The sequence below is a fragment of the Protopterus annectens genome, chromosome 1.part1, assembly GCF_019279795.1.
Source record: "Protopterus annectens isolate FY-2018-M chromosome 1.part1, PAN1.0, whole genome shotgun sequence".
Taxonomy (NCBI): Eukaryota; Metazoa; Chordata; order Ceratodontiformes; family Protopteridae; genus Protopterus; species Protopterus annectens.
In genome coordinates, this window is record NC_056726.1 from 13,999,149 (window position 1) to 14,024,182 (window position 25,034).

At 39.6% G+C, this 25,034-nt stretch overlaps 1 protein-coding gene across 1 annotated transcript in view; it reads left to right on the plus strand.

The window, feature by feature from the left end:
* The window catches only part of DOP1A (DOP1 leucine zipper like protein A), a 2,183,138-nt gene that overhangs the window by 1,993,539 nt on the left and 164,565 nt on the right, over nt 1–25,034 (plus strand). Inside the window, exon 34 of the mRNA XM_044073353.1 lies at nt 2,542–2,678. Within this exon, the coding sequence (XP_043929288.1) occupies nt 2,542–2,678 (137 nt within the window). The remainder of the gene's footprint in view (nt 1–2,541; nt 2,679–25,034) is intronic.

Below are 25,034 nucleotides of genomic sequence, written 5' to 3' on the forward strand. Positions count from 1 at the left end.
GCAGGCTTAAGTGAAAGATGTGCTCTGGTAGAGTTTTTCATTGACTCTAGAACAGAAGCTGCTGTTAAAAATGGATAATTAATAGGGGATATAAAATGTTGCATGATAACTATAAGAATCAATCAGAGGAGGTTAGAAAAGACTGGAAAGTGAATTTGGATAAGCAATCCACAAGGAAACAGTGGGACATATGTGTGGCTCCCAAATATGCAACAAAGTCTAGAAACTTTAAGATTTTTACTGGGAAGTGTTTGTGTAGATATTTTATACCCAAGCAGACTCCAAATAATTTTTCTTCAGGTAGATGGCAAATGTTGGAGATGTGATGGGGAAGAGAGAGTTAATTGGGGGAACATATGTTTTGGGTGTGTAATGAATTGGCAGACTAAAAATTCCCTACAGAGTATTCTGTCAGAAATATTGGGTGTGCAAATGGGTATAACTAAGGAAATGCTTTTTTCAGATGGGATACAGTATTTGAATTGCCTAGACATAGTAAGACCTTGTTAAGTTTAATTCTGGTGGCTGCCAAAAAGCAATTACTGGAACATGGAAATCAGTGTTTCAACCTACTGCATTTGAAGCAGTGAATACTTAACAGAGATAAAAGAACTAGGAGCGAGATCTTAAGGAAAAGGGTAGGAGTAAATTGTATAGAAAAAAATAGAAATTGTGGGAACTATGCATATAGAATAATGTTTTGGAGGAGTTGTGAGGTTTAAGAGAAGGCAGGAGTTGATCAGTTTATGTAATGTTGACTTGATGATTGTATTAAAGAATCTGCGTGATGTATAATGTTTATAACTGTGAATATATTAACATGGTTTGTTTTCTTTTATATAAATTTGTTTGCCTATGTCTTAAGAGATAATTCAATATAGGTGTTAAAAAGTAGTTTCTGAATTGTTTTAATACCTTGAAGGCAGTACTTTTGAGCCGTTTATCAGAAATTGCAGTTATTGTTCTTCAATAAACATTTTACTTCAGCTACAGTTCTATGAAACCTATAAATATTTTGTCAATTGCCCTTGAACCATTTAGTTTCTTTTCACTTTTTTGTTTGACAGTGCTCATGAAACAAGAGAGAACTCTTCACAGCCTGCATGTGCACTCCCCAGTATTTTTTACAGTTGTAAGGTGTCTGGCTACTGTGAATGTATATTAACATAGCATTACAGTTCCACAAGACCTTCTACATTGCCCACCTTATCACCAATGATTATGAATATGCTTCACCTCATGCTTCAAAAATCTAGATCCATCAGAGCCACAAGGGCGGAGACTTAAAACCTTGGCACGCTATTAATAAGAAATCTTGACCAATGGATGGGAGATGCAGATATAAAAGGGGTGGCGTAAGCCACAAAGCGATAGGCTAGGCTTGTAAAATGCCCCCAGATACATATACTTTTAAGCTGCATACTTTACATAGCTAACCATTTCCACTTTCCACACATGCTCCCTTGCAGCACAACAGAATCTACCTTGTTCTTCCCGTCTTAAACATGGCTAGTGTCAACCTGAAATGCTAAACTGATGCAGCATGCAAATAATTATAACACAGGTAAGCTGGAAAAGTGTAGAGTGAGAGGTGGAATTTAGTAGATGGTCTGCTAGAATACTCTCTGCTGTAAATTCACTATGAGCACTGAGCAGTAACAGTTTTTTCAACTGCATGATTACTGTTGACTGTTGCATCATGAGCAGCAAGGATGCCTGGCTACATACAGCAAGCCAACGCTGTTGCAGGTGAATAATGTTTATTTTCCTTTGTACTTTAGGACTTACTACCCAGTATAAATGTGTGCCACCTGCTTGAGAAATCCTCTAGAACATTAAAAGTTATTGCACAATAGCTGCCTCCAAATGAAGCTGTATGATGACAATGTGGTAAGAGTTTCAAGAGTAGCAAATTATAGATAAACTCTTTGTTTATCCTGTAGCTGTGGAGTCAAAAGTAAAGGAGGCCTAAGCATTTCCTTGTGAAAAACTAAGGAGCCAACTGCCCATTTAGAAATGTAGGCTGCAAAGAATGGAAGTATAACTGATAGCTGGTTCATCTGGTAACTGCAAAGAAATTATTAGCATTGGAGAACAATAGTTGTAAGTAGAAAGTTTACGTTGTAGGTAACCTGCTGTAAACAGTGGCCTTTCAGAAGAAGCCTTAGGTCAACTGGTGCCCTAGGAAAAAGGGCTCCATGGCACCCCATCCCCCACACTGCCCAATGGCCCCCATCCTGGCCTACCTAAACCAAATAAATACTGGAAAAGTGCCCCTGCTACAGCAGTGCCCTAGGCAGATGCCTAGTTGGACTATGCCTAAGGCTAGCTGTGTGTCCTTTAAAAATTATTGGTATAATAGACTGTGATACATTGCATTTTAGACTTTTGTAGGCATTTTTGAAGTTTGTTTTGAGGCAGCAGAAATGTGATGTAATTTAAATGACCAGACAAAGAGAAAGTAAATCCCAAAAAAAAGCACTATAGCTCTGTAAGATTGTCAGAAAAAACATTGCTATTTTCTTCTTGTTTGCATTTCAGAGAGACTGGTGGAAAGTCTTCGTCTGCTTCAAGTACCAACTCTCCATGCTCAGGTGTTTCTTTTCTTCCGAGTGCTGCTTTTACGGATGTCTCCACAGCATCTTACCTCATTATGGCCGACCATGATCACAGAGCTGGTGAGTTAGAAAGATTTATTTCACTGCACTTTTTAATTCAGCTATTTATTTTCGGAAAAAATAATGTACACGTAAAATACTATTACAGAATTACTGAGACTGTAAGGTTAAGTTAAAGGTAATTTGTAACAGTTTATAGGGAATGGGAATTTATAGCAACTTATATTTATGCAGAACGTGTCAGTTCTCAACTATATCAGAATGCCTTTTCTAGAAAACTATCAAATATAATGGCTATTGTACAACTTATTGCTGAGAAATGATTCTAAAAATCTTTGTAGTTTGAATTCTGGCTTTCTGCACATTGCTCTCAACTGTACCCAGGAGCATATAGGGAATATGCACTGTTGCCATGCCAGACTACTGCCTTGAAGAACAAGTGAAGCGTGATCATCATCCTGAGGATTCGAATTGTCAGGGCATTCTTGTTGCAGAGTTCCACAGCTCTCCTTCTGTCAACAGATACAGCTGTACAGTTCAGCCCTTGTTTTGAGCTCTTCAGCCTTTTGTTCAAATTTGAATACAGTGGCATAGAAGGATCTCATATGTAGGGGAGGAACAAAGGTTTGCTTAGCCCACAATTTACATGACTGAGATTGCCACTAGTATGGTTTTGCTTCATTCAGCATGTTGAATACTCAACATTCTCAACATTTCTGAAAACTGATTATAATCTGTTCACTGGTACATTAGTATTGAAAGTAGTTTTTTCCGAGTTTGTCAGAACCTGAGATTTTGTCAAAATCATTGATACTTTACTAGTGCTTCCAGATCTGAAGTGAGAATCTTTTTTTAATTAAAAGTTTCAGTGTTTAGCAAAACAAATGGGAAAGTGCATTCTTATAAGAAGGTTCGCCCTTCATACTCTTCTTCAAAGGCAAAAAACACCATTCTTGTGATGATTCTTTATGAGGAAAATATTACATTAAAAAAGAGGCACATGACTCCACTGAAAGGACCGACTCCCTCCACGTTGTCAAGCCTGCATAAATGACTGGCTGCAGGAAGAGCAATCAAGGCTGACTTGTCATTGATGGAGAGTGCCAATGCATTAGTCAGTTTGTCTTTCATGTCAGGGTGATGAATTTCACCTCCTTCTGAGGAGTAGTTCCCTAGAAAAGTTGTAGATGTTTACCATTCCATGATTTTCTGCTTTTTCACCACTGGCACCTCAGTCACCCAAGTGGCAGCTAAGTGTGAGGGCTCCTTGATCACTGCTATTGCTGAAGAACAAACAGTAGAACTCCTGGAGATGCCTTTATCATTCCACTCCGTAAAGGTGGCAAAAACACTAACACTTCTAATTTTTGGCCCATAGCCATCTTATCCCCACTATTAAAAATCATGGAGAAATGCATTTAAATCCCAAATAATGTCCTATCTGACCCAAAACAACCTACTAAACCCCTACACAAGATGGTTTCCATCCCGGGCGTAGTAATATCACTGCCCTCCTCTCCTTTCTAGACTCCATAAACCTTTCTTGGCACTCAGGCAAAAGAGTTTCTACTCTGTTCCTTGACCTCTGCATAGCCTTTGATACCGTTTCTCACCCCTTACTATTATCCCAACTCTCCTCTCTCAACCTGTAACCTCCTACCATCACCTGGTTCACCAGCTACCTCTCTGAAAGACAACAAGCTGCCAAATGGAAAAACTCACCCTCTTCCTTTCTACACACCCTACCGGAGTTCCCTAGGGTTCTTGTCCTAGGCCCACTCCTCTTTAACATCTTCATTAATAACTTCCACCAGTCTCTCTCCAATCCCACACTAATTCAATATGCTGACAATTTGACCATTAATTGTACAGCAGACCCCCCCCCCCAACCGGGTCTATTTCATAATATTGAAGTATCAAAACTTCAAGTATGAAAACTTCGAACTTCAAAGTTTGAAGACTGACAATATTGAAGCCGTGGAACATCGAATTCTTTCCCAGGGAAAGAATTCGGTGAGCCGTTTCTGCGGCTTCACTATTTCCTCCACTGTGGTGCGATCTTGGATTTGCTATATTTAAGTAGGGGGGTGGGGGGCACAGTCCCCCACATTAGAAATAGTTTGCAGTGTTCGTGTGTTTCGCGTTTTGTACTGGAACAGCGATTTTATTTTCCCAGGGGAAAAAAAAATCGCTGTTCTCAGTCTTCTGGGTTTTCAGCTTTCGTGGTTGTGGTTTCTATGTTATAACATTCGAAGTTTTGACACTTCGATGTTATGATATAGACCCTCCCGACCTACTTCTCAAAACTCATTTAGCCTTTTCTAATACCGAATCATGGATGCTTAGTAATCACCTCGCCTTAAATACCAATAAAACAAAGTTAATGATCTTCTCCACATCCAAAAACACCAGTACAGACAAAAACTCTTTTACAGTGACTGCTTAGAATAACAGTCCCATAGAAATAGTATCACATACCAAACTGCTGGGTGTCATAATTGATGAAAATCTAAAGTTTGACATCCATATCCAAACTAACATAAAAAAATCTCACCAAAAAATAGGTCTGTTAGACAGTCGTTACCTTACCCCCTCCACCAGACACACCCTTACCTCTACTTACCTTCTTCTCTCTCTTATGTACAGTGGCCCCCCCCCATTCACTAATCTTCAGCTAGGCTTACAGGCCAAGTTGGAAGCATGTTACAATAAAATCTCCAAATTTGCCACCAACTCCAGAAACTCATCACATCACTGTCTCTCTCTCCACTCTGAAATGGCTTGAACATCCTAACTACCTCAAATTCCTTAATCTCACTACTGCTCACAAGCTCAGATTCAAACCCTCTAGTTGTCCTTCTCTGTCCACCTCTTTAACCCCTACATTCCCAACCGCTTTTTTAGATCAGAAAACCACAGTCTTCATAACATATATAAGCCTCGTCGACACCATGACCGCCTACTATTATCCTGCTCCCCAGCTAAATTCTGGAATTCCCTTCCTACCACCCTTTGAAATACTCATAGCCACTCAAACTTCAAAACTCTTCTCCAATCTCACCTCCCTTCAAAGTGGGAATGTTCTGTACACCTACCACATAAACTCTTTAACACCCTGTCCCATGCACTGTATACCTCAACCATCTATCACAGTGCTCTCTTACCCTTTGCCTCTACTTTCTCTCCTACCCTATACCTCATAAACTTCGACCAACCCACTCCCTCTCTCCACTCTATACCACCCTTTACCTCTCCCACCGCTCCTTTTTCTCTCTGTCCTCGCCTCATATTTATAACTTCCAAATAAATAAATAAAACATGTTTTTATCTGTACTTACTTACTTACATGCTTTTTTCATCTGAAATGCCTATACTTTTAATATGTTTAAACTATATGAATCTCACTTTTGTAAATCATTACCTAGGATTAGAAATGTCATGTCTTTTTTAACAAATTGTATATTATCTCTGTATGTTTCACTGTTCTACTATTTTATTACTTTGCATAGCTATTGTATAATTGTCTATATCCTGTGGAGCTTTTCTCCTTGAGCCTCCACTGAAAACGGGTTCCTCCAGGCCCAGTGGACTATCCTGGTCACCAAACTGTAATAACTAAATACATAAATAAATAGATGTTATCTCCAGTGTTCTCATGGTCATGGAGACCTCCAGGGGATATTTTCATCTTCAATGGAGATATTCAGTCCAAGAGGGCCTGTTCTGTCACTTGTTTTTTACTTGGAGTTCTTTACTTCCAGGAGCTTCCCAGAGAACTGTCTGACCTACCCTGGATGTGCATGCCAAATGAAGACATGTTTAATCTGGTGAGCGTGGACATCAACCTTATCTTCACCTGGCTATATTATGGATGTCTTACCTGGTATTCATGTGTCCCAGAAGGCTTTGTCTTGGGAAGAACAATATAACTGTAAAAGCAGAAGTGGAACAACCCAAGGCCAAATACCCTTTCTGTGAATGTCCTCCTCAGGCAGTAATATGCCTATTTTCCAGAGAGGCCAATCTTAGATGTGCTTTTTAGAGACATTGGCAACCAGCTGGTCTTCCTCAAAATCATTTTGGCAAGTGGAGGTGGATCACCCCGCAGAAACATCTTTTGCAGTCCACCTGAGTGACTTGTGCAGATGTTTATAGGCAAATATTTAGAATTTTGTGGATTTCTTTGCATATCTTGACAAATGACAATCCTCAGACATCATAATTTAGATCTTGCTCTAATTTGCTTGCCTAGCTCTGATTTCTATTAGTATTCACCTTCATAGTTCTTTAAAGACCCTACTAATTAACTCCTTTATTTGTCGCTAGAGCAGTTTAGGCTTCCCACAGGAATAATGCAGGAGCTGAAGGAGAACTTTCTAGGTTAGCATTAAAATTCATGAGCTTTATAATACAGAGCAGTCTGTTGTATTCTAACCTCCAAACAATATGTAACTTCATTCATTGCCTGGCTTGAGACTAGATACACCAGATGTTCTTCATATTGATCACTGCTGCAGTAGCCTCAGCTACATGGGTTATATCCTGCCAAGGATATAATATCCAGACAGCTTCCAAAGCTTTAGGGCACCTTCCACGTGCTCAAACTGTCAAGCAGCTTGAGCTGACTAAAAGACAAGTTTGGACGCAAAGCTCTAGATTACTTTAGTACCGCAGAACAGTATGCCCCTTTGAGGCTTTTGAGAATCAACAGTCTGCTTGTGCTTTTCTTTGTTGGGCAGGTAAGATGTTCTTCATCTCACATTGCTGCAGTCCTAACACTTGGGTAGTCCGCTGTCCCTCGGTCGGCCCGAATATCAGAGTATAAGGCTGACGTCGGTCAAGGCGCATTTGACTGACATCAGAACGTCAGGGTACAAATGCGCATGACCGACGTCATATCCTCAGTCTTTTTTGCCGCATGGTCCGATGCAGAAGCAGTGTTGCAAGTGCCGTTCGGCGTTCTGAAATTTTTCGAATTCGGAGTTTCAGACCGAAGTCAGAGTTGGTTAAGTACCCCGATGGGGAATATTTTGTTTTTTTCTTGCCTCAGTGGTTTACCAGATGTCAGAAAAAGTGAATAACTGTATTTCTTGTGGGAAACAGATACCGCATAGGGATTACCATAATTTGTGTATACCTTGTTTGGGACCTGAGCACGACGTTGTTGGGTGTCGCTTTTGTGCTAGGTTCAATAAACGCACTATAAAGCGAAGGTTGGATTGTGCCAGGTTGGTCTTTGGGAAGTGGTGCAATTACAATATGCCGTCGGATGCTCCGACGCCGGCTTCCTCAAAGAAGCGTAAGGACAAGGCAGTTAAACCTAGGTTAGAGGAGTCGTCCGAACCGGACGCCGGTTCTTTAGTGGCGTCAGTGGAACCGGTGGTTCCGACGGAGACCTCTCTGGAGTCCCAGGGAGAAACTGTGTTTTTACAGGATGTGGCCTCCCAGGAGGCAGGTCAGGCTGTAGGGGCTTCTCAGGTAACTGTACTCCCCTCCCTTCCTAAGGTGTCTAGGCCCTCTCTTTCTGCTTCCAAGGCTTCTCCTAGAGGCAGGTCTAGTTTTGCTTCTGTGGGTGTCACTCCTAGTTCTTCAGGTTCTGTGCCCAAGAAGCACATGCTTAAAATGGCAGAAGATTTAATTACTTTAATTAGAGGCTCTATGCCCCCTCCTGATAAGAGGCCTAGGATGGAACCTGTGTTGGGGATTATGAGCAGGCTTCGGATGTGTCTGAGTCTTCGGCTGAAGACTTGCAGGAGTATTCTCATTATTCTGATTCTGATGTGGATGATTCTACTCCTTCTGCTTCTCCTCCTGAGGATTTTTCTTTTCAGAGACCCTTCACTCCATGAGAGAGCATTTTAAATGGGAAGGTCAGGATTTCTCTGATTCCAGGAAAAGGCTTAGGGAATTTTTGTTTTACCCCAGCATAGGCCTTTAGCTATACCTCCTGTTCTGAATGTGGTGGAAGATGTGTTTGCAGAGGCTTCTCTTAATCCTGATTCTTTGCCTCCTGCTCCTGTTAAACCAGATAGGTATTACAGGGTGCCTGAAGCTCATAAGTATCTTTTTAAGAGTCCTAGGGCAGACCCAGAAACTGTTAGCCAGGGGCCTAAGGGTGTTAAGGCTTCTGTTGTCAAGAATCCGGTTCCTGCAGATAAAGAGGCCAGGGCCTTGGATAGATGGGGAAAGAAAGTTTATACTTCTTCCACTCTAGCCATGAGAGCTTTGAATTGCCAGTTTCACATGTTGAAATATCAAAATTATCTCCTTTCACAGTTGAAATCTAAGGTTGATGCTCTGGCGGAAGGTATTGATTGTAGAGTTACAAGATTTAGTGCATGTTTCTGAACAGGTGGGTGAGCATTCTTTGCAATGTGGTTTTGATGCTGTACAGGCCTCGTCTAGGGTGGCTGCCACTGGGTCAGTTCTTCGCAGGCATGCCTGGCTGAGGGATCAAAATTTATCTGACCATGTTAAAACTAGGATTTTGGATGCCCCTTTGCAATCTGATGTCTTGTTTGGTTCTCCTGTTGAGGCAGTTTTAAAGAAAATGGAAGACAAGGCTAAGTCTATGCAGACTGTTAAGGATTTTTTGCAGGTTCAGCCTCCAAAGTTTAGTAGAAATTGGCCTACTAAAGGGTGGACGTATCCTTCTTATGATTCCCAGTCTAGGGGTAGATCTAGACGTGGCAGGGGCAGAGGTCAGGGCTCTTTCAGGCCTAGAACAGGGAGTTCTCCTGCACAGTCTTCGGCTGAGGGCAGGGGTCAGTCCTTTCGTAAACAGACCCAATGACCTACCTTTTCAGCTGCCAGAACCTTCTCGCCTGGCAGCACCTTTGGGAGGAAGGTTGGCACTTTTCAAAGAAAATTGGAGTTTGATTACCCAAGACAGATGGGTACTGGATATCATACATCACGGTTACAGGTTTTATTTCCATACCTTGCCTCCTTTCAAAGGCATGCCAGACATTCCTCCTCAACAAAGAATAGAGGCTCACAAGCAAATTTCTCTGTTACTCCAAATAGGGGCCATACAGCCGGTTCCTATGCCAGAAAGGGGCCTAGGATTTTATTCTCCCCTGTTCCTTGTGCCAAAAAAGGGGAACACGTGGAGACCAATTTTGGATTTATCTATCCTCAACACTTATCTGGACATTCCCAAGTTCAAAATGTTGACGTTACAACAGCTTTTACCTCTACTGGGCAAGGATCACTGGATGGTAACTTTGGATCTCAAGGAGGCTTACCTTCATGTTCCTATCAGGCTAAGTTGCAGGAAGTATCTGCGTTTTGGACTGGGACTTCTCACTATCAGTTCTCTGCATTGCCCTTTGGCTTATCTACTGCCCAGAGTATTTACAAAAGTTCTGGCTCCAGTGATAGCTTTCTTCAGGCTAAAAGGAATACAAATCTATCCTTATTTGGACGATTGCCTGATTCTGGCTCAAGGAAGGACGAGCTTCTTCGTCATTTGGAATATGTGAAAGCAGTGCTAAGATGCCTGGGGTATTCTGTGAACGAAATAAAGTCCAGTCTAGTACCCTCTCAAGACATGTGCTTTCTGGGTGTAAGACTGAATACAGCATCCCAGATGGCCTTTCTAACCCCGGACAAACAAAAGAATCTTTCCCTTTACTTCCATCATCTATCTCTTCAGTCCGGGCTGACTGCAAGGACAGTCCTTCAAGCCTTAGGGTTCATGGCATCTTGTATTCTGGTGCTTCCCAATGCCAAACTGCATATGAGGAAGTTGCAATGGTATCTCAAAAATGTATGGACACAGCACTGCCAGCATCTGGACACTGTCATTCAAATAATACCTTGCATTCAAAAGGAATTTTTGTGGTGGGCTCAGGAATGTCACCTAAACAAGGGACTCTCTGTGACCCGGCCAGAGGCGAGTCAAATTTTAACGACAGATGCCTCAGACAAAGCTTGGGGAGCTCATCTAAACGGAAAGTGGATACAAGACAAGTGGCCTGTCAGACTACAGCATCTACATATCAACTTGAAGGAGATGTTAGCAGTCCAGTTTGCATTAATAGCTTTCAAGGATTTACTTCTTCCAGGGCAGGTGTTGATTCTAACAGACAACACAACTGTCATGTGGTACATCAACAAGCAAGGGGGAACACATTCTTATCCTCTATGCAGGCAAGCAATGATTTTGTGGGAGACTGCTCTCAGTTTACAACTAAGTCTTCAGGCAAGGTTTCTGCCGAGCACAGAACTCCTTAGCAGATGTGTTAAGCAGACAAATCATGGATCCCCACGAGTGGAAACTGGATCTTCATGTATTTCAGAAATTGACAGTGTCCTGGGAACTCCAGACATAGATCTGTTCGCTTCTCCACTAAACCACCAGCTGCCAAAGTTTTGCACAAAGCGGTTTCATCCCACAGCTTGGAAAGTGGATGCTCTTTCTTTCAGTTGGAAAAATCTTCATGTGTATGCCTTTCCACCTCTGCCTCTCCTCCCAAAGGTACTTCTAAAGGCCAGACAGGACAAGCCAAGGATGATTTTGATAGCTCCAGATTGGCCTCGACAGCACTGGTACCCATTACTGAGAAGTCTAGTACGGAAGCCTCCATGGCCTTTGCCTTTGATTCCACATCTGTTGTCCCAGGAGGACAGTCATTTGCTCAATGTCAAACTTCACTCTCTTCACCTAACAGCATGGCATATTCTGTTTTAAACCATAGAGGGTCTCAACTTCCACAACAAGTTTTGAATGTGATTTTGGAAGCTAGAAGGCCTAGTACAAGGAAAGTGTACGCAGATAAATGGAAGAGATTTTTATTTTGGAGTGCAGCTAAGGATTTGGATGTTTCTGAGCCTGATTTAAGTGTGGCTCTTCAATATCTTACTGAGTTATTGGACAAAGGTTTGTCCTTCTCTTCTATTAAGATTCATGCTGCAGCAATTTCAGCTCACTACGACTGTGACCCACCATTGTTTTCTCATCCTTTGTTCAAGCAATTTCTTAGAGGGGCAAAGAATATAAGACCCCCACGAAGGGCTCCTACTCCTGCTTGGGATCTCAATTTTGTGTTGGAGAAACTCACTCTACAACCTTTTGAGCCTGCAGCTACTGCTGAGTTGAAATATTTGTCATGGAAGACTGCTTTTTTGTTGGCTATTACCTCTGCAAGAAGGGTTTCTGAATTGCAGGCCCTTATGGCAGTTGAGCCTTTCTTAATTTTCCATAAGGATAGGGTATCTTTACGTACTAATCCTTCCTTTATGCCTAAAGTGGTTTCTAATGTGGCTTTAAACCAAACTATTCATTTGCCTACTTTTTATGCAAATCCCCAAACTAAAGGGGAAAAGATTTTGCACACTTTAGATGTACACAGGCAGTTGCGATATTATTTGGACAGAACTAAAGGGTTCAGACAATCTCAGCAGTTATTAGTTTCTTTTGCTTTGTGCTCTCAGGGCAAGCCCGTGTCAAAACAAACTATTTCTAAGTGGATTGGATTTTGCATTGCTTTCTGTTATTCCCATCATGGCAAAGAGATTCCAGCTGGGATTAGGCCTCATTCCACTAGGGCTACTGCCACTTCAACAGCTTTTTGAGGGGTGGCTACTAAGGATATTTTGGAGGCAGCCACTTGGAGTTCAGTGCATACCTTCTCTAGGCATTACCACCTTCCACTGTACTCTAAATCCAGGGCTGGTTTTGCCACTGCTGTGTTGCAGGGCATTTTGGCAGCTCCTGCTTCATTATAGTTTAGCCATCCTCCCTTACCTCTGCTTTGGGATTCTACCCAAGTGTTAGGACTGCAGCAATGTGAGATGAAGAACATAGTACAGTTTTGTACTTACCATAAATGTAGATGTTCGAAGATCCACATTGCTGCAGTCCAATTTACCCTCCCTCCTTCCCCTCTGTAGTTTCAGGTGGTTGTGTGGGTTGGGTTATCCATCTGAGGTATAATTGTATATATTGTATATATTGTTCATATTTTTGGTGTTAGGCTGGTTGGTTGTTTAGTTGTTGTCTATGGGTTTTGACCTTTCTTTTTAGGGTCTTCTGACATCTGGGGCAAGAAAAGACTGAGGATATGACGTCGGTCATGCGCATTTGTACCCTGACGTTCTGATGTCAGTCAAATGCGCCTTGACCGACGTCAGCCTTATACTCTGATATTCGGGCCGACCGAGGGACAGCGGACTACCCAAGTGTTAGGACTGCAGCAATGTGGATCTTCGAACATCTACATTTATGGTAGGTACAAAACTGTACTTTCCTTTTGGGGAAAAACTTCTCAGGAAAGTTATTTTAAAGATAGGACTGTTGTTATTTAATTGACTGTCTCAAGACTGTAATGTTCTGGTAAACAATACTAATTTCTTTCTGTCTGTTTAAAAGTAGTGTATACTAACTGAAAATTGCTTTTCTGTGGAGAAATTGTGTTTATTTTTCCATTGTTGGGCTGTTATAGTGTTTGAAAATACCTTGTACTCCATTTGTTTCTGTCAGAAAGGTAAATTTTGTGGACTGGCAGTTTTACTGGCATTTGCTGCTTGTCATCCCCAAAAAAGAGGCACCATTTTCAACTTGACCATAGAACAGTATGCCAATCCCACAGTCAGTCCTTCTTCTAGCCACAAAAAGAAAAAAAAGTTAAGAAAATAGCCTTTGCCACCACAGCAGGTTAGCAATTTGCCTCAGCCTCAGGTGGATGATTCTGCTGTGGCCATTTGCTGTACCTCAGACCACACATCTTTTACCCTGGATCTCTCTGGTGTAGCACCTACAGCCAGCCACTATATTTTTATTAAATCCCTTATTGTGAATTATCACTTGTGACGTAGGCAAGTTTACATTTGTATTAACACGTTCATGTTTACAAGCATTATACCTCAGATGTATTGCTATATATCATATAACCTAAGCAACATTACATAAAGTATTCAATTCTGCCCTTTTTTAAACAAGAAACATCTTTATTAATCCATCACTTATGACATAGGCAGTCATACATTTATATAAATGAAAACAAATCACACCGACACAAGCCTAGTTGCAAGCATTTTACATCACAAACCATACTGACACACTCCTAGTTGCAAACATTATACATCATTTATAATCTGCCCCAATCATTTTCAAACATTACATAGCTCATTAAAGTCCTGCCTTCTTTTAAACCTCATTCCTCCCCTGTGTATATTGTTTCCACATTTCCCATTTTTTATGTAGTTTGCTCCAGCTCTTCTCTAAATATCTCAGTTCTAGTTGTTTTTTCTCTGTTGCTGTGTTCACTACTTCTAGTATAGATGGTTTAGATTTTGATTTCCATTTTCTAGTAATTGCTTTTTTTGGCAGCCAACATAATTAGGCACAGAAATACCTTACTCTGTCTAGGCAATTGCGATTCTGTTTCATAACTCAGAAAAATCATCTCCCTCATCACACCAATCTGCCCACCCAGCATGTTGGACAGTGCATCCCACAGGTAAATCTTAAAGTTTGCCATCTCACCACACTCCCAGAAAATATGTTCCCAATTACCTCTTTCTTCTCCGTCACACCTCCAACATGTGTTGTCTATCTGAGGAAAAATTCTCTGGAGTCTACTTGAGGTATAAAAATATGTATGGAAACATTTCCAAGCAGAAATCCTAAATCTTCTAGATTTTGTTGCATATTTGGGAGACATACATATACCCTCCCATTGTTTTTTTGTGAATTGCTTATCCAATCTCTCTTCCCAATTCTTTCTAACCTCCTCTGATTGATTGTTACAGTTATCATGCAATATTTTATGTGCTGTATGAATTATTTCTTTTTTAATGGCAACTTTTGTTCTACTAGATTCTACTAAAAACTCTACCAGTGCTGGTCTTTCATTTAGGACCCACCTGTTTCTTTCTCTTTGCCTATACTCTGATGTCAATCTTGATAGGGAAATCAGTCTGTAACCTGCAGTCCAAATACATTCTTGGTGCTTCCCATTCTGTCATCTTTCCTGCTCTAGTTATTTCCTCCCAATGCCTTGGTTCATTTGCCAGTTTTCTCCAATAAATTCCATCCCCCTCTTGCCCATTGTCTATATTCCTAATTGCAGTCATCCTAGTTGGCAGAATATCCTTCCCATGTTGGCTTAGTTATTAGGATACTTTCTGCTACTATAATATTCTGTATGATTATTGTTATTCTCTTTAAAGGCCTGATATAAAAATCTCAGTCTCTCCTTGTTTCTTGAGCTTCCCCCCTGTTTCAAGATCACCCTTTTCCATGTTGAATTAAAGTTTTCTGCTTGTGCTATGTATAGGAACATTAATTGTAGCTCTGAAATTTACCCTTCAAATCGGGTACTCCCAATCTCCCCTGTTCTACTGGAAGAATCAGCTTATCCAACTTGACTATTGCTGTCTTCCCCTCCCAGATAAAGTCCTTCTGCTCTTCATTAATTGCTATCCACAACTTTTCCTCTGGTTATGCCTGACGTGTGTATAAGACTAATGGGACTAAAACATTTTAACTGCTTGTATCTTACTATCCATGTCTATTTAACAAAGCTTTCCTTTTCTCAGTTTTTGTATTATCTTTTGTTTAGTCTCTTCCCGTATATCCTTAGCTGCCACACCAGCATCATTTTTAATCCATACTCCTAAATATTTCATTTTATAATGTCCACATAAGTAACAATATTGCTGAACCAATTCATATGTGGGTACATCATTTACAGCTATTACCTTTGTTTTAGCTTCATTAATTTTGTATCCCGAAGATTTGAAACAGTCTCAAAATGTTCCACAACACTGTGATGTCTCTTTCTGGTTTTGTCAGGTATAAAATAATATCATCTGCAAATAGAGTCAACTTTTCTTGATGACCTTACCAATTATATCCTTGAATTTCTGAGTCTCTTATTTTTTTGCCAGTGGTTTGAAATATGATGCAAATAAACCAGAGGAAAGAGGACACACCTACAACCACCGTGGACCGTGTGTTAGCCATGTCCTCTGCAGCTGTCGGGGTTCCCTCACTGGGCAAGGGAGAGACACTCTAGTTGGTCCTGGGAGGGGAAACAAGGAAGGTTTCCCTGTTGTGTCAAAAAGCTGTGCTCATCCCTGGGGATGCAGCTGCTGCTATTAGTAACACGACTGGACCCATTTATTTTCTGTCAAAAAGAAACTGAAAATAAAGCATGTAGCTAATCTTCCTCATATTTCTTTGGATGGGACTGGCTCAGTAGTTTCTGGTAAAAGAAAGAGAAAGAGTACTCTTTTCCTGAAGAAATTCAAGATTCTGAATCTGTACAGGAGGATGCAGGGATGGATTCAGGGTTTTGTCCTCCGATTTCTGATTCAGACTCAGAGGAGACCTCAGTTTGTGATTCTCCATGTGGTGGTTTCTCTTTCTCTGAGACTGTTTCTAGAATGTGCCAGTGCTTTCAGTGGGAGAACAGTAGAGATTTTCAGTTCCTCGGAAAATGCTATGAGTTGTTATTGAAGGATTTTCCCAAACCTAAGACTATACCTCCTGTCCTGTCTGCTTTAGAGGATGTGTGTCCTACTGCCTGCAATTTCTCCTGATAGTCAGCCAGTTGCCCTAAAAAGGCAGATAGGATGTGTAAAATACCTTAGTCTTTTAAATTTGTATGCACTGTTCCCAAATCTGACCCAGCAGCTATAGCCTTAGTTGATTCCATTGCTGCTAAACACTTAGTTGATTCCAATTCTACTTTTTCTATTAAGAATGGAAAAATCGTCGATAGTTATGGGGAAAAGGTATATACTTCTGCTTCTTCTATTTTCTTTATTTTCAGAATTTTGAATTGTCAGACATATCTGTTAAAGTTTGTTTTGACAAATTGTGAAAGTATGAGGAATGTTTTATCTACAGTTTTTTGATGTGAAGTTTGTGCTTTAAATAACTTTGTTTCTTCTATTGCATAGGTCACTACTCTGTTTGCAGTGTGTGTATGACTCTGTTGATACTTCTTCCAGGGCTATGGCCACTGGTACTGTTCTAAGGAGGTTTGCTTGGCTGGATTCTCAGAACCTCCCAGATACTGTAAAACATAGATTTTAAATTCCCCCTTGAATAGAGATTTAATGTTTGACTCCTCTTCTACAGAGATGATCAAAAACTGTGATGAAAGGGGCAAGCTTATCCAGGGAATTTTTAAGATTTTCAGCCCTCTTTTTCCAAATTGTCAAATGGATTCTCTTTCCCTTCATCCAGTTTTGGCAAAAAAAAACTGAATAACCAGCTTTAACAAAATTCAGGTAAACAGTCATTTAAGAAATGGCAAGGGTGTTTCAAAAAGAAGTTTCAATCCTTCCAAAAGCAAGGACAGTCCATCAAGTCTAAATGTTTGTTCAAAAGGCCTTGCTATCCCCTCCCACCCTGCTCTCTTTTCTCTTCCTGGAAGTCTGAATTTCTGTTTTTCTCTTTGGCAACAGATTGTTTCAGACTAATGGTTTCTGAAAATCATTCATTCAGGGTTACAGATGACAATGGGAAGAAAAGCCTCCTTCCCAGGAGGTCATTCCTCATCTTGCAGAGCAGAAGATTTTGTTTCCACCTGTTCTTCATCAAATGCTGTCCCAAGGAGTAGTAGAACTAATTCCTTATTCCCTGGTGGGGATGGGTTTTATTCAGGGATGTTCCAAGTGCCAAAGAAAGAAAATGCTTGGAGACTAGTTCTGGATCTTTATTTCCTAACCTTGTTTGTGATAGTGGCCAAATTCTAAATGTTGTTACTTCATAACCTGTTGCCTCTTTTAACTCTTTCAAGTTTTGTGGTAACACTAGACTTAAAAGATGCTTATTATCACATCCCTATTTATCCAGACTTCAGATAATGCTTAAGATTTTGTGCATGTCTAGATCACATTATCAGTTCTCTGCCTTACCCCTTGCACTGTTCACTGCACCAAGAGTGTTCTCAAAGTGTCTAGCTCTTATTATAGCTCATTGCAAGCAATAGGGTATCCACATTTTCCATATTTCGATGACTTGCTTATCTTTGCAGACTTTCTTTCAAGGTGTCAGGAATTTATTGGGTGAGAGATCTCATGCATAAATTGGGATTCCAAGAGAACATTCCAAAGCCTTTCTTGACTTCTTCACACAGGATTGTGTTCCTGGAAAGTCAACCAGGCACCTCATTTCAAAGAGCTTTTCTTCCACATAAAATAGATCTTTATTTGGATCTATTTCTAAGGTTTTCCACACAGACTTCCATCACTGCGAGGGAATAACTCAGGATTTTGGGTCTGATGGCATCTATGATTCTCATGATACACCTGACAAGACTCCACATGAGAAGGATACAGTGATGTCTGAAATTTCTTTGGTCCCAGCATCAGCACCCCTTATCTTTTTCATATCCCAGTGCTGGAGTTTCTTAGAAGAGAAATCTTTTGGTGGAGACAACAGATACCCTTAAATGTAAGTCTCCCCTTCTCCCTCCCTGCTCCAAAGCAGTCAGTTACCACAGACACTTTGGACTTTGCTTGGAGAGCAGTTTCAGGAGGGATACAATTTCAGGGGGGTGTGCGACACCGAGGGCAGATACAAGCACACAAATATAAAAATAATGCTTGCCGTGATCAATGCACTCAACTCTCTGAACCATCTATGGTCCCCAGAACTAGTCCTTCCTTTCTGTCTAAAGTGGTATCTGAGTTTACTATAAGCCAATCCATCCAGCTCCCCATTTTCATTGCTAAACCTAAAAATGAGGGAGAATGGATACTGCATACCTTGGATGTCCAAAGACAACTCTGGTACTATCTTGACAGAACTAAATCTTTCAGATCTTCAGATCAGTTGTTCATTTCTAAGGTAAGAAAAAAGGCCAACCTGTATCAAAACAGACTATTTCCAAATGGTTGTCTAAGGCTGTTAACTTTTGTTATACTTTCCGTAACATATCTGTTTCAGGCTGGGTCAAGACCCCACTCTACCAGGGCCTTGGCTTCATCTGTGGCTTTTTGGAAAGGGTTGGGTTCTAGAAGTATTCTAGAAGCTGCTATTTGGTCCTCTGTGCACACTTTTCCAAAGCACTGTAAGCTTGATTCCTTTTCTAGGTCTAGATCAGCTATGAACCATCTAAACAACTATGGTGTGAGCAATGGGATAAAGTTACCCAGGGGCTCCTGGACCCTTCCACCTCCCAAATATAGTTAGCTATGGTAATTGACCCATATAGCTAAGGCTGCTGCAGCAGTCATCAATATGAAGAACATAGTACAGTTGTGTAAGCTGAACATGCCATAACAGTAGATGTTCAGATGATCACTGCTGCAGTAGCTGCTCACTCCCGCTATCCCCCTTGTTTTTTGGAAATTTTTTTATGCCAGGGTGTGGACATATATTTTTTTGTTGTTCCTAGCATTGTCCTTTCAGTGCTCACCCTCCCTCTCTGCTGGCAGGAAATCTAGGAAGGGCTTTGTACATAAACTTGTCTTTTAGTGAGTTTTGCTCGAGCTGCTTGACAGTTTGGGCACATAGAAGGTGCCCTGAAGCTTTGGAAGCTGGCTGGCTGTTGTATCTTTGGCAGGATATAACCCATATAGCTAAGGCTACTGCAGTAGTGATCGTTCTAACATCTGTTGTAATGGTAAGTTCATCTTACACAACTTTCTGTCTGTTTTTCATTTTCCCTAGCAGAAGTGGCACTTGACTGATTGTTCACTTTGTGGTAACCATTCTTTGTTAATGTAAAGCAGTCTGTTTGGTTAAAACTTCCAGAATATTAAAATTTAAAATTTCTGAACATTGGGTGTCTCTAAGACACTATATAAGCATTTATTAAAGTATTCTGGAGTGAGATTTATGTTAGTGAACATTGAAAAATTAATTTCTGGTATCCCTAATAAAATGAGACGGCACAAGACATTATTCACAAAAGAACAAAAATAGATTATCAGTCTAGGGGCAATGTTTTCTCCAGGACATAATAAATATTTGTAACTCAAGAACTTGTGGTGCCGTTTATATAATTATCAGTAGATGCCACAAAGTAGGAGCTCCAGTAATAGTCAGTGCTGACCTGTTTACCAGAATTACTGCAGTGCTCGGTGCGAGCTAAATGTTTAAGAAGAACTACACGAATATTTATATTTGGTGGTGCCATTCTTTAGCACTTCTTCATTATTGTTTTAGTGTAAGTATAACATACTCACATCCCATAAGCATAATACAGACACATACACAAAACACTGAATCTGTCCATTTCCCTAGCCCCAAATTTAACCCCAAACTCACTCATATCTAATGCCAGAGCTTTTGGTATTTCTGAAAGCTTTTGCATTAAAACAAAGCCCTATTTATCTCTGTGCAAGCACAGCTCACACATCACAGTAATACTTGATGTCTTTCTATATTTCAGGAAGTTGACAAAAAATACTTTTGATGTAGACTGACAGCAATATACTCTGTAAATAAGGCATGCATTCAACACTGACCTGGAACATATAACTTGGAGTATTATTTGTTGTTTGTACTGAACGTGTTACTTTACTGGGGGCTCATGCAAAAAAGGAATAAGGCTAATGCATACATTGTTTGGGAAATATTTTGTGCTTTCAATTTACAGTAAAAAAAAAAAAAAAAAAAAAGCAATCCAAATCCTATCAAACTTTTTTGTTTCTGCTCATTAGCTTGGTAAGCAGTATAATTCCTCACAGTAAAATTCCATCTGTAATAGATAAAATAACTTCATTTATACTGCATCATGGTAAAGATAAGAGGCGGAGCACTTTGATTCCCCCATGATATTCCCAAGCACTGCCTCCATCACAAATTATGGCTGTTTACATCATTTTAATGGTATTCAGAAAAAGCATTGGGTTGTTTGCTGGAGAATCTTGAAGTACATATAGCAACGAAGGTAATTTGAAAAATGCAGACTCAACTGTGATCCAAGTTCAATCCCACCATTCTCATTTTCTCCATTTGCCATCTTCCTAACTGAATTTTGTATGAACCAGCTGTATACGTAAGTTCTTTACATGCCAGTTCTGCTATTGCTCACACCATAGTTGTCTAGAGGGTTCACAGTTCATTGCTTCTGCTTTTGTTTGGGTTATGTTATACACCCAAAATGACTCAGAATTCTCCAGTTAAAAGATTCTATAAGTTCTGCTTGCAGTTAGATATATACACACACCAGCAGCAAATAAAGATTTTGCCATATCCTTCCCTGCTACATAATATTTTATCAAATTACACTTTTATATCATAGCTGCTAATGGTTCTAAATACAGTGCAGAAAAAAGTAGTAGACAGTGGCCATACCTGTTCAGTCCCCCTTGATAATTTAATGGAGAGGGATATACCACCATGTGTCCTAATAAATGCCACTAAATTGTCATAGATTGACATAATTAAGTGTATAAGAATGATTTGAAAATCCAAAGGCAATCATTACCATGTCAAGTAATACCTTTCTGTCAAATTCATTTTCTGGATCCAAACTATCTATAGCAAGAAGATTTCGAGTCGTCCTTAATTTTCCATTTTCAAAATATTGCTAATGCATGCCTCCCTCCTACAAATTCATTGTGATCATTGGCATTAAGACCTGACATGTAGTTCAGTAGTTATGCTATTATCATAGATGTAAACAACATATGATCGTGACTTAAGATTGGTAGTTGCCTGTAAAAGGATGGTAAACTCAGATCATTTCCTTCCTTCTGTTGGCAATGCCACTGCCACAGCCTTTTTCCCAGTAGTCTGGTAGAGATTTAATCTCATTAAATGCTTTCAGTAAGTATGGGATCAGCTCATCTTTGTGTAACTTCCAAATTTCTATAAGGAGTTCATTATTCACGTAGAGATGTTCCTATCATTTGACTTATTTTCACCACTTTCCAAATGTCTTCTAATATTTTAGGGTCTATTTGTACAGGTGGACATGTTACATTTTCTCAGATGGCACTCTGTTCAGTTCCACGGTCGGATGGGTGAAAATGTCAAATATCAGGAATGTTAACTATGTTTGTATTCAAATGGAAAATGATTGGATATTTTTGTAAAGTGAGTGGGACTGGGTTGGGAGTATGTCTGGTAAGGGTTATTTAAGGGGATAGATTGTGCGGTGTTTGTGTGAGTGTTCATTGGTTAGGATTACATCAAGAGTTAGGGTAGGGGATTGATGTAGTGTAGTGTATTTTTTGATGAGTGTGTGTGTGTGTGTTTCCCCCTCTACCTTACCTTACTCATGCATGCTAACCCTAACCTTACACATTCATTTATCAAAACCCATTTCTGTAACAGTATCACTTTTCAGACAAATTTGATGTTAAGGTTAAGTGATCAGAAATGGGGACTGTTTGTTTTTGTTTTTTTAATTGATATTTTTTTGACTTTCTTTTTCAGTTAGGTTGTTTTCAAAGTGCATAAGCATTGATGCTTGTGCACTTTGGAGTTTTGACTTGTAATCATGCAGGCAGCTGCTCAGCCATTAGCTTCAGCAGATGTTCTGCCATAAGTTTCCTAATCTCTTCATCTTTAAGTTCAACAACATAAAGTCCCTAATAAAACAGTTGAACATCTCTGCAGTCATTACCAGGTCCATAGTAAGGTTCCATCACTCATTGGATTTCAACCTTACATTAATTCTCAGGGTCCTTCATATCTCAGTCCAACAACGAATGCCCTTATTATTCTGTGGAGTTACAAAATAAGACATCTTTAAGTGATTCTTGAAAATAAATTATTTTTGTATCTAGAAAGTCTTCTGTTTCTTCTCATCTATCTTTAAGTTATTCTTTTAAAAAAAAATCATTTTTTTAATCCAGAATATCTTCATTTCACTGTCTTACATTACGTATTTTGTTTTGCTTACAATTATTCCCAGACCTTGGTTCAGACTCTGGAACTTCTTAATTTCTCCTCTTACCGACTTCAGACTTGTCATACTTGATTCAAAGTGTGTTTTTTGCTGCTGACATCATAGGTTCATACATGATTACTGAGCTGTTAATGTAAGAGGATCTTAAGAAGTGTAGCCTTCCATTCCCATAGAGGTTTTTAGCCCTTTTACTTTTTGTACAATTAACCCAGGGATGCCGATGCATCACTTACTGCTTTTTTTTATTTCATCCCTTCATGGCTGACAGATTTTCAGTACACTGTCCGTTAAATCCATTACAGGCTGGCTGTGCAATTTTTCTTAAACATCTCCCTCTTTATGGACTTACACATTGGGCAACTGGTTAGCCCCTGCCCATTTTGAACACTGAAAAAGTGGAAAAAAACAGTAAAAATTGTCAATTTGAGTAAAATTAGGTTACTGGCTAGTAACTGCACTGCCTGAATAAGAGCAAAGAATTAATTTGGAGAAAGAGAAAATCAATCAGAAAAGAAGAAAAAGCTCCGTCTTGGAAGAATCTTGCAGCTATTGGGAAAGAAGAAAAAGCGATGTCTTAAGAATCTTGCAGCTGTTGGGAGAGAAGAAAAAGCGATGTCTTAAGAATCTTGCAGCTGTTGGGAGAGAAGAAAAAGCAATGTCTTAAGAATCTTGCAGCTGTTGGGCAAAAAGCAGTTGAGGTTTTTGCTTTAGTACAGGAAATGGTTTCCAGACATCTGTTTAAAATAATTGAGACTTTGGCGGAATATATAAAGTAAAATGACAAAAATCTGGAAGAAATAGAAGTTTCATTAGTTATTCATATGAGTGGATGCAACTTCAGAAATCAGAGGTCAAAATGGAGGGAAAAAACTGGCTGAACACAAGACTTCCCAATAAGAGTTATTTAAAAAAAAAGTAGGGTTAGAAGACAGAGCACATAGAGAATACCTGGAATTTTCTGCTGTACCAGAGAAAGTGAAAAGAATAGACTGCATTAATTTTATGAAACTGTAAATAAACAACAGGACTAGTGATCCCATGCAGGATTTATTAATTGACAGGGAACATCATGTGTATGCCCCAAATGTGGCCTTGAAAAAGCATCTGAAACTTGTATTAATGCATGTGGAATTGTACCAGCAGAAAGATCTGCTTCTGAAAAAAAATTCTGTGGAAAATTATTAAGAATTGAGGACAGCAGATTATTTATGGAAAATGATTATTTGCTGTACAAGTGACAGAAAAGACACATATTTATCCCAACAGTCATTAGGTGTCAAGAGGCAGGTGTGAGAGTCAAGTTACACTATCCAGCTGTCTTCAGAATATTTTTTTCCTGGAGGATCAAAGACATTTTTAGATGCAGATCAGGATGAGGAAGAAATAAAAAAAGTTTAGTCATCAGAGTGATCCAGCAAACGGAAGGTGACGCTGCTTCTCATTCTATTCTGGTCGCAACAAAGTTCATAAAGAGACTTTATCAGGTGAAACCTTAACCATTGTTGAAAAGGTAAATGTGTGAGAGAAAAAAGCCCAGTAATCTGATTTCCTATGACTTGTAGTAGAGACTGCTGTTGGGAGATCCAGATGATCTGTAAGAAGGCCAGCAGCTATGTAAAATTAGTGACCAACAGGAGAATTGTAAAGCACCAATCCTATTTGATATAGTATCGGACATGTGAAATGTAGATGCACAAGAAGAACTCACTAAAAAAGACTGGAAATTTGTTGACTGTGTTAAACTGGTAGGTAAACTGTAAAGCACAACCCCTACTTTCTATGACTAAAGAAGTATCAGTAACTAAAACAGTTTTTGTTCTTATTAATATTTGTATAACAGTTTCATGGTACAGATTGCATATTATATTGTAAAGCAGTTTTGTAGAGTTTGCAGAGATATAGTAAATGTAAAGTAGAGGAGTGTTATTATTGACTGCTATGTATGCTAGTGATATGGAAGTAAGAAAGCCCTTTTTCTTAGTTGTAATTTTGCTAGGTTTTTCACTGTAATAAGGTAAGAAAGGTCAGAAAAAGGCAAGTTAAAAACACAATGCTGCAATCTTGGGCTGCTAGGGGAATGTAAAAGTATATTGATCGTATATGACTAAACAATATTTTCCCGTTTTTATAGTGATGAATGTCTTGACTGCTGTCCTTAGTTTAAGTTAAACAAGAGAAAATAATGAAAAGGATGAACTATGTAGTTGTATCTTACATTTACAGATTTACTAGCTGTTTTACCACAAGCTTTTATTTGGGAGACAGTAAACCTGCTTGTGCAAGCAAGTCATCATGAGAGGTTTGAACAGTGTGTTCCGAGTGAAAACTACAAGGAGTCTTTGTATTTGCAAACTTACTAGTTTTTTTCTTCTAACTGCTTTTAGTTTGAGATAAGCTGCCTAGAGGTGCAAAACGGTAATCATGATGGTTCTGAATTGTATGTTCTGAGTGAAATATGCAAAGTGCAATGTAATTTCTTTTAAAGGTTTATTGGTAAGCAGTTCAGTGAAAAATAAATGCATTTTATTTGAAACTGTGGGGAGTGACTGTTATATAAGTTGTCTCCACAGTCATCTTTGTATATTAA